The sequence below is a fragment of the Sinocyclocheilus anshuiensis genome, unplaced genomic scaffold (genome assembly GCF_001515605.1).
Source record: "Sinocyclocheilus anshuiensis isolate Anshui unplaced genomic scaffold, SAMN03320099.WGS_v1.1 scaffold930, whole genome shotgun sequence".
Classification (NCBI taxonomy): domain Eukaryota; kingdom Metazoa; phylum Chordata; class Actinopteri; order Cypriniformes; family Cyprinidae; genus Sinocyclocheilus; species Sinocyclocheilus anshuiensis.
In genome coordinates, this window is record NW_015539900.1 from 516,728 (window position 1) to 526,848 (window position 10,121).

Here is a 10,121-nt window from a genome sequence, read left to right on the forward strand (position 1 = left end):
ACAATAACAAACACAATGTACACAACTTCATAGTCTAGAAAAGAGTAGGAGAATTGGGATATTTTTCCCAGTCATCCTAATGGGAAAATGTGTCCCAATTTACCTGAAGTCACCTCTATGGATCAACATGTGCACAGTCCACCAGACAGTTCAGACAGAATGAGTACAAGTGTAGATATAAAATGTCCAAACAAACAGTCTCTGCTGCCTGGAGTGATTAAACAAACTGTGACGGCCAGCAGCTTCCATGTCACAGATCAAGGAAAAATGCCTCCATTCAACGCACAGCGACCACAGGGAAGAGAACTCACGGCAGTCTGATCACAGTACAGAGCAGCAGCCAGACCGCTTACTAGTATAAACGCATCAGAATTAATTGGCATTGAATCCAAGAATGTCTACTATAGATGTATGTAGCATGAGACAAAAATAGCAAAACAAACATCATGCATCAACAGCAATAGGTGTCATTAAGTCCAAAACCATACAGGCACAAATTCAAAACTCACTGAGTGCACTTTTAAAAGTGAGAACTAATAAAGTGCTGTAGGTTACATATGCATACAACACAAAACATTTGGTGGTTTATATGTACTTGCCAGAAACAGTTTGAAGGAGCCTTGTTACTGAGCAGGTCTGTAAATGCACTGAAATGAACCCTTGTCACCTTACGTTTTGAAGGAATCTGCTGTGAAGAGTGAAGAAGTGCCAGTGTGATTAGGATGAGCCCTCCAACGCGGCACTGTTTTAACTGTCATTAAAGTAATGATTCAAAGATGAGGGCATTAGCTATGTGAGAGCGGATGACACAGTCTGTTGAATGTCTCATATTTGATTAAAGGAAATTATGTGGTTTATGAAAATCCTAACTTCCCACATATGCATTTCATTTCTAAAAGACTGTCTAAAAGAACAGTTTGACACTTGGAGCTGATGTTTGATTTAGACTGTAGACCAATAGAATAAAATATTTTATTGATTTATTGTGTATTCAAGCTAGAGGTCTTATGAATATCTTAATATTTTACATACATCGGGCATATATCAACCACTACTTGTTTTTCCCCTGAAAACCTCATACCCTTAAGGCATGGGAAGACAATAAGGGCTATTTTGGTCAGCAATCTTTCCATATTTCACCTCTTCTATTTGACATGTTTATTGTTTCTGCTCGTGGATTTCCCCAAGCCATACATGAATACTTAATCAGTTTGGCCAATTTTCACTCAGACATTGTTCGAAAGCGCAATTACATTTTCGAACAATTACATCTTGAACAGATTCCAGTGGCGGATTCATTATGCAGTCACAAAGCATGATGGAACTATAGTGTCATGAAGGAATACATGTTCTAAAATATTGATGTAAGCACCTGTAGTAAAATATGGATTTAAGCTTTTCGCTCACATTAAATATGAATAAATTATTAAAGACTTCATTAGATTTCGCTCCCAGCAAGATGCATATCAAAATGCAAATACTTTGATCATTAAAACAGAGCAGTTGATGTAAGGATCATTTAACAGTCCAGAATCCAATTTGTGAAGGAGAAGTGTTACAAGCAGTGCTATATTTTACATCTAATTATCAGCACAAATGGTTGCAGAAAATAGTATGTTTCTGAAGATTTAGACTTCAGAAGGATAGAGTATGACACTTCTTATAGGCATGCTAACCCTGGGCAGATGGGGGGAAAATCAATTAGATCTTTCCTCATTGAGAAAAAAACTATTTCACAATTGTAACTCTCTGCCAGTGGGCTGTAACATTTTTACTAAATTGAAATGTTACACAGGACATGTCAGGAACGTTGACATGTTTCCAGCCTGAATCTACCTTAGTCTACCATTTCAAAGTCAGCCCTGCCACACCAGAGATGGCGAATGGCATATTTTCTCTGGCATGTCATTTCAGCTAAAAATATGATTTATTACACAATGTCTACTTACAAGAATCTGTGGTAAATTGTCTTTTTCACTGTTTTTCTGGGTCATCTACATGTGGTAATACCAGCAGACTGTACAGTGGTCAGATATTTCTTAATATTTGTCTTAATCAACTGAAACAGATGCTACTTTCATGTCTCTTGCATCGCACCTCGGGTGAATGAGTTTCACTTCACAAATAGGCTATGAATAATGACTTTTATTTCATTCGCTAGTAGTCCACCTTTCTGTGATGAAAGGCAGTGGGCTCTGGCCATGGTAGTTCACTGCTTAGGGGCCGTTCACACAGAACACATTTTTGCATTCTACTGCACTGTTTTTACCAAGGCTTCTTGCGTCTTTTGCAGTATCTCGAACATGACACAACCTTATAAAAAATGTTTAAGGGCATGTTTACGCAACAAAGATTGCACTAAAAATGGAAAAGTTTTCTTTGCATTTTTGCAAAGTTTCACGTACAAATGACAATGTTGATGACAATGATCCCACATGGATCCACAAAAACAATTAAATACATTGTATTATGCTTGCCAAGCCAGTAGTTGGCGATGTCACTTTGTAAAGAAACACTACGCACATGCGCAGATATGAATTTGTTTAGACAGAACATGTAATAAGCATGTGTATGACATAACCGTTTACACAAATGTGCATTTGCGCAGTTTCGTAGACGATAAGTATCATTTTCAAAAACTTGCACTTTGACACCCGTTTTCAAAAGTTAGCATTTTCAGGTTCCCAAAACACATTTGTTGTGTAAATAAACAACTAAAATGTTCAGTTCTTAGTTGAAAACAGTGTCATGTAAACACCCCCTAATAAAAAAAAAAAGTTCATTAAAAAAGTTAATTAAAAAAAGGACTCTAGACTAATTCTGTGAATATGCTTGAGCACTGGGTTTTTAAAATGTGTGTCAAGTTCAGGTAAAATAAGTTCTCTTTCCATTGCATTTTCAAAGCATTTTCCATTATGTCACGGGGTTTTAAAGTGTTTCATTGTAGCCTGGATATCACTATTTTATTCCAGTTGACAGCATTGAATATCTGTAGAAGCTGAATTTGTAAATGTCTTTTTCTAATTTTTACAGCTGTTGCAGTCCAGTGAAGATCTTTCTTGTTATTGTGTAAGTGGTGTAAAGCGGATAAAAGAGCACTCAATAACATGGCTGATGTCAGCCAGAACAGCTCCTTTAATCAGAGCTCAGAATATGGAAATGTCTACAGACCACAGACAGTGTTCAGCGTCTTGACGTTCACCCTGCTGGCCATGCTTATGGTGGCTACATTTTTCTGGAACATGCTCATCCTAGTCACAATTCTCAGAGTCAGAACGTTCCACCGCGTGCCCCACAATCTGGTGGCCTCCATGGCTATATCTGATGTTATGGTGGCTGCTTTGGTGATGCCTCTCAGTCTAGTCCATGAGCTGAACGGTCGTCGATGGAAGTTGGGCCAAGTTCTCTGCCAAGTCTGGATATCCTTTGACGTCCTGTGCTGTACAGCCAGCATTTGGAACGTGACCGCAATAGCCCTTGACCGTTACTGGTCCATAACTCGCCACCTGGAGTACACGCTGAAGACCCGAAAGAAGATCTCCAATGTGATGATCGGCTTGACCTGGCTGCTGTCGTCTGTTATTTCCCTCTCCCCTCTGTTTGGCTGGGGTGAGACGTATTCAGAGGAGGACATGGAGTGCCAGGTGAGCCAGGAGCCGTCTTACACCATCTTTTCCACATTCGGGGCCTTCTATCTGCCTCTTTGTGTTGTGCTGTTTGTCTACTGGAAGATATACAAAGCTGCTAAGTTCCGTATTGGATCAAAGAGGACCAACACCATCACTCCAGTTGCAGAGGCTGGAGAGGTACAGATTATATGTTGCGATATGCTTTCTTTTTAGCAACTTTTTAGGTTATTTATCCCTCACACACCAGTGTACTGGCATTTTGATACAGTGTAGAGAATTTTTTTCTCAAGATTGCTGAATGTAATCTATTGTTTCAGATCAGACTGTTCCTATTTTACCTGTCATTATTTTACAGAATGTTACTAGACAGTAGGGCTGTCAAAATAAAACAAATTTCGAATATTCGTCGAATTAAAAAAAAAAAAATCCACATTTGAATGCAAAAACGTTGCATTCGAATTTTAGGTCTGCGTCAGCCATCAGGCAGCCTTAATCAGTGGCGCACGAGATGTGATGACGATGTATGTGATTGCATTTGAATGCTTTTGTTAGCCTATCCAGTTGAACGCACTGGATGCGGCGCTGCTACGTTGTTCATTCAATATATTGCGGAAAACAAGAGCAACAGTGTGGAGAAGATGTTGTTTACGTCAAAACTGAAACCAAACCGTTCACACAGAAGAACGCATATTTATCTCATTTTCTAGAGGGACATCTATCAGCATTGCACTCGCGTCTCGCACAAGAGAGCGGCATGTTTAGAAACCCATGTAAAATTAATGCAAGTTCAACTTTTAAAAAACATGTCTAAAGACGTTATGGCGGTTTTTCCCCATCCCACTGTATCTCATGTTTTTAAATGAAGAAAGTAGCCTACTCTTTGTGATTGGTTTTCGGTCCTTTGTATTAAACTATACATACATGCATGGTGCTGTTTTTTTCTAATTGTTTAAGCAACTTTATGAATTATATAAGGTTTATAAAAATATACTATTTTTTCAAAGATAGTCGTGTTATTTTATTACGCTTTGAAGAAACGTGCATAATATTTTGCTCAATGCGCCCTCTTGTGGCCTCAGCAGAGAAGCCAAAAGCTTTTTTTCCCCTAACTGAAATTATGCCTTTTAAATTCGAATATAATTCGGATTTTGATAATTTAAGTAGAAAATTCGAATTTAGGTTTTCAGTCATTTTGACAGCCCTACTTGACAGCAATTCAATAGCCGACTGAACTTGAATGTCCCATTATGTTGCTCTACCTTGAACAGCATGGTATAATCTCTGAGCATGTCACAACACTTTAGCGAATAGTATTCCTGACACCTCCCTTAGATAATATCTACATTATTTTCCACTCTATTACCATCCTGTTCTATTTCAGTGGGTTTAGGAAGGATTGTCAAAGGTTTGACACAGAAACTTTAAGGGTTTAAAAGCTTACGATTAAATGCCTATTTTCATGGCCATTCCAATACTGCAAAAGTTCTATGAATTTTTATATTATGTTATCGTAACCCTAGAAAGAATGACTCGGAAAAAAACTGCATGCATGGGCAGGGTCAAAATCTTTCTATTGGATTCAGTAGCTTTTGCTTTTAGTTTTTGTTTATTTTCATCTATATTATCAGTGTAATAAAATAATTTAAGAATTATATAAACACTTCCATTCAAAAGTTCACTAAGATTTTTTTCAGTGTTATGAAAATTAATACTTGTATTTGGTAAGGATGCATTACATTGATCAAAATGACAGTAAAGACATTTAAAATTTTACACAAGATTGCTATTTTAAATAAATACTGCTCTTTTGAACTTTCTATACAACAAATAATCCTGAACAAAATATAATCATGTTTTCCGCAAACAGTTACTATTAAGCAGTAACTATTTTCAACATAGATATTAATAACAAATATTTACGACAGAGCCAAATGAGCATATTAAAATGATTTTTGAGGAACTGTGTGATAGTAATGACTTCTGTAAATTCAGATTTTTCATCACAGGAATAAATTTCATTTTAAAATATATTACTTATTTATTTTAAATTGTAATAATATTTCACAATATGACTGTAGTTTTGATCAAATAAATGCAGCCTTGGTGAGAGTAAGAGACTTCTTTCTAAAACACCTATACTTTTAAATGGTAAGTGTACATTGCTGAGGCTCACATATAATCTATGAGGACTACGTGTAATATTGCATAAATAAATTATTTTATTGAAAAAATCTGAATAAAATTACACCCTGTAGGGATGTACACTACCTTTATGTGTTCTAGTTTTAAAACTAAATATTGTGGTTTATTTGACCTAAATCTAGCTTCTGACTGATCCACTCACAGCAGTAATGACAGTAAGACACATCTGTTCCCTCAGGTGAAAGAGGCCTCCAGGCAACAGCCTCAGATGGTGTTCACGGTACGCCATGCCACGGTGACATTCCAGACCGACAGCGAGATGTGGCGAGAGCAGAAAGAGAAGCGGGCAGCTCTGATGGTGGGCATCCTCATCGGAGTGTTTGTCCTGTGCTGGATCCCTTTCTTCCTCACCGAGCTCATCACCCCGCTGTGCTCCTGCCACATTCCACCAATATGGAAGAGTGTCTTCCTCTGGCTGGGCTACTCCAACTCCTTCTTCAACCCGCTCATTTACACAGCCTTCAACAAGAACTATAATAACGCTTTCAGAAATCTCTTCTCCCGACAGCGCTGAGAGATATCAGAAATCTTGACCGTGCCACAAAAGCCAGCCTTAAGATTTGGGAAAGTGTGGTTATCTGAGTCCTTCAAAAAGCACAGATTCACAAAGAAACAGCGCTCAAGTATGGACAGAATGATGTCTGGGCTTTTACTGTCAAGCAAAGTGATGATTTGACCCAGTGTCAACAGTGAAGAACGCTCAGCCAAAATATCAGTCTGTCCACTGCATTAAATGAATATAGACCATGTCTGGCTTTTAGCAGTCAGTTTATATGAGTTTATATTTACAGTATATATATATATATATATATATATAAACTTAAACTTAAACTTGAATAAAACCATGTCATTAATTAATTAATTAATTAACACAACTTCAGACTTTTGAGATTTGAGAACACCAATGTTTTTTTCTTCTTGGAAGGTTATATGGGATACTGTCTTATTTAGGATAGAAAACATCCATAAAGACCCAGAATTATGGACAGTAGTTGGTAGTATTCATTTGGTAAAGATGATTTAGGCTTTCTGCTATAGCTCTGTTTTAGAATTTGGATACTTTTTCATTTACAGACACATTGCACATTTTGTGTAGGCTGCCTTTTTGCACATGGTAAGTGTTCAGTGTGGATCATTATTGTTCCTAATTGCAATGCTCAGACTCAAATGAGTGGTACAGATTATTTGTGTTGTTGTTGTATGTTAACCTGAAAGATACAGCTTGTTATAAAAAATAAAAAGTAATGTCTCTGTTTTGAGGAGAGTGAACATGGGATTGATGTATTACAGCTCCACTGCTAAGTTACATGAACTGTCATTTTACATGGGTTAGTGAGAATTAGATTCTCATAGTGGTAGATTTTAAGGAACATGCCGATGACCAAGCCAGAACCTTTCCATCTGTGTAATTTAGACTTTGACTGAAGTCATCTCTGCTTCTAGAAATTGAACATGATGGATTAACAGCACTTATTTCCACTATAGTGTCAGTGAAAATTACACTGAGCTGCTTAACGTTTTAAAAGTGCCTGTAGCTTTTCATTCACTCCCATCTGTGTATGACGCTGCCACTTGTATATGAAGTGTTCATCATTACGAGAGGAAATAGCAATATCAATAGAAGCAATCTTGATCAAAATACTGAAGAACAGATGAAGAGCTGTAGATATACTGCCTAATATTTGGGCCTTAAAGAAAATAATTCAGCCGTTGAAAGTATTCAGCTCTATTCAAGTCCAATACCATGCTCTTGTTCACTTTCAGTGAAGATGCTTGTAGACTTCAGGCTGTGTGGATTCATATTACGATGTTTCTGTGAATCAACTGTACCTTATTTGATTTAGCTGTTCATTCTATCGCGCTGCACTTAAACACATTTTGAAAGCAATGAATACACAGACAAGAGACTGACAGACCAAAGGCTCAGTTGGCTGAAAATGGAGCTCTGTAGAGTGCTTTTGAGTTCACAACACACAGCAACAAAAAAAAGACATTTTCAGGGCTAATTGAAGTGAAGTGTCAGGTAAGAAATTTGTTGGTGGAGTGGAGACATGAATAATGGATGTGACACCTGCCTAAATGGCATCTTCCCCTTTAGCAGAGATGGAAAGTGACAGAAAGCGACAGCAAAATATCTGACTCACTGATGAAATAAACAGATTCATTATCCTTTTTTTCTATTGCAGGTACTCTCACACACTACATGATGTAATTAATTATGATAATGGCCAAACACGAGAGATCCCAGGTGAAAGAATTATTTTTAGTAGTTTTCAGTGTCTGGCTGAAATATTCGAATGCTTTCATTATTTTGTACCTGGGGGTAAAACTCAAGCAGATGAGAATGAAATGAGCTGTATGTAAGTAATACAAATCTATTTTTGAACCAGTGGTGTGGGATAATATTTATTGGCAAATTCCTGTTGCTTTACCAAGGACAGATGCACCTAAAACATTTGTCTTTTAGAAGAGCGACAGAACACAGCATTTTAATATCCTTTTCAGAGCTCTGTCGTGATTTCAGATCAGTGAGCATGGGACTCGTGGAATTCAGAAATTAACTTTTCATAATGTTCATATTCTTCAGCCTTTAGAAATAAAGAGATGGAAGAAAATGCCTTTGTGGATGGTAACCAGGGAAACGGTATCTGCGTCAACAAATATAAAGCATATTTTATTGAATGATGAGAAAGCAGCAAGGAATCAGATCCATTTGTTGAAATATCACATCTGATATTCATTCACTGCAGGTTATGGGTCGCCGCTTTTTCAGTGGCGCCGATGGCTAAAGGTTCTTTAATGGGATCTATAACCTTTATTAAGTGAAAGTCAATCAATTCAGGTCTTGCACAGATTTTCTGTGTTTTGCATTGATTCTCTACATAATCAATTGACTGCAGTAAGTCAAAATCTTGAAGCAGTCCACAGCTGCGTGGTTTATTGCTTTAGAAAGCCATTCGATAAAACAGGTTAGTCATACATACATTATACATACATGCAGTAGTTAAAATATGTTTAAAAAGTTAATGATGATAGATATCAAATACTTGAGAATACAATAGGCTAATTGAAGAGCCTTTTAGTAGGCTATAGCCATAGAAGTGTCCAAGCATTACGAGCGCAATTATAAATAGTAGGTACAATGATCACGATATTCTTTGTTCTCACACGACAGCACATGGACAGGAAGGATACTTATAAACAAATGTAGAAGAAGAAAAAAAGTTGTGCAGAAACTATTTTTCTGCAATAAATAAGCAATAGTAAATAGCTGTTGAGGGATCATGTTAGAATGAACAGAATGAACTCATGAATCATTTTGTTTCTGACACAAAACTCATATTCTACGGTGCTCCTTGGGTTATGATTAATCTGGATCTGATTTGGAGTCCCGATAGTTACAGTTGCATCAGCTGTGTTTATTTGTTATAACATTTCTGCTCTTGAACAGCTGTTCAGTTATATTCTGATTTGGCAGGGATAGTGTATTAAAATGGCACGAGAAGATACAACTGATGCACTGATAGATCCAAAATGAGACATATTGCCAGATTTCCTCATTTTCTTAATTGCATATGAGATGGAAACTTTCAGAAAGAAACGATCACAAAATAAACAGTGTATAGATTATAAAGTGTGTTTCAAAACAGCATTCCGGTCAAGAGGAATCAGAAAAGTTTGCTCTCATTCTAACTGCAATGTCATTAAGTGTTATTTCCCTGCAGATATCAAGCAATTAATTTTTCAATTATTTTCAAAGCATTCTTTCACAATAATTTTTGATATTATATAGCTTGATTAATGAGAAAGATTCTCTAGGTTTTAAATTTCATTCAAGAACAATGTAATTGATAAGTGTTTGACTCCCATCTATTGCTCAACTGTCATTTGATTGAATTTTTAACTACTCTACAGAACTTTAATAAGTTAATGCAATATAATTGTGTGACAATCACAAAATTGATTCCAAATGATGTACCCATATTATTACAAGCACAGATTGCCTACCCAGAACTTTGACTGGAACTTGACCGTGAATGTGCAATTCAAAGACATATTCTTATATTCAGTTATGTATTATTATTTTTTATTTTTTTGCAAAGCATTCTTTACAACATTGTTTAGCTTTTGTATTATGCAAACCTGCCCCCTGGTGTACAAAAATGGGAAATACATTGCCTGAGGATTAAAGATTCTCTATTGATCAAGAACAAAAACAGCACAGCACAGCAAGCAAAGTCAATATGTACAATTCAATATAGATTATTATATAAAGTGAAGGCACGTATA

General features: G+C 36.6%; 1 protein-coding gene across 1 annotated transcript; it reads left to right on the forward strand.

Annotated features, from left to right (window-relative positions):
- Positions 1–3,107: 3,107 nt before the first annotated feature.
- On the forward strand, positions 3,108–6,345 carry LOC107686075 (5-hydroxytryptamine receptor 5A-like). Its single transcript, XM_016482910.1, has 2 exons — positions 3,108–3,806; positions 6,010–6,345. Exons 1-2 carry the CDS (start codon positions 3,108–3,110, stop codon positions 6,343–6,345), a joined length of 1,035 nt encoding a protein of 344 aa, XP_016338396.1.
- The last annotated feature ends 3,776 nt before the right edge of the window (positions 6,346–10,121 follow it).

Coding starts and splice junctions, on each gene's coding strand:
- LOC107686075 (XM_016482910.1), top strand. CDS start 3,108: ATGGCTGATGTCAGCCAGAACAGCTCCTTTAATCAGAGCTCAGAATAT. Junction 3,807..6,009: donor CAGTTGCAGAGGCTGGAGAG/GTACAGATTATA, acceptor CTGTTCCCTCAG/GTGAAAGAGGCCTCCAGGCA.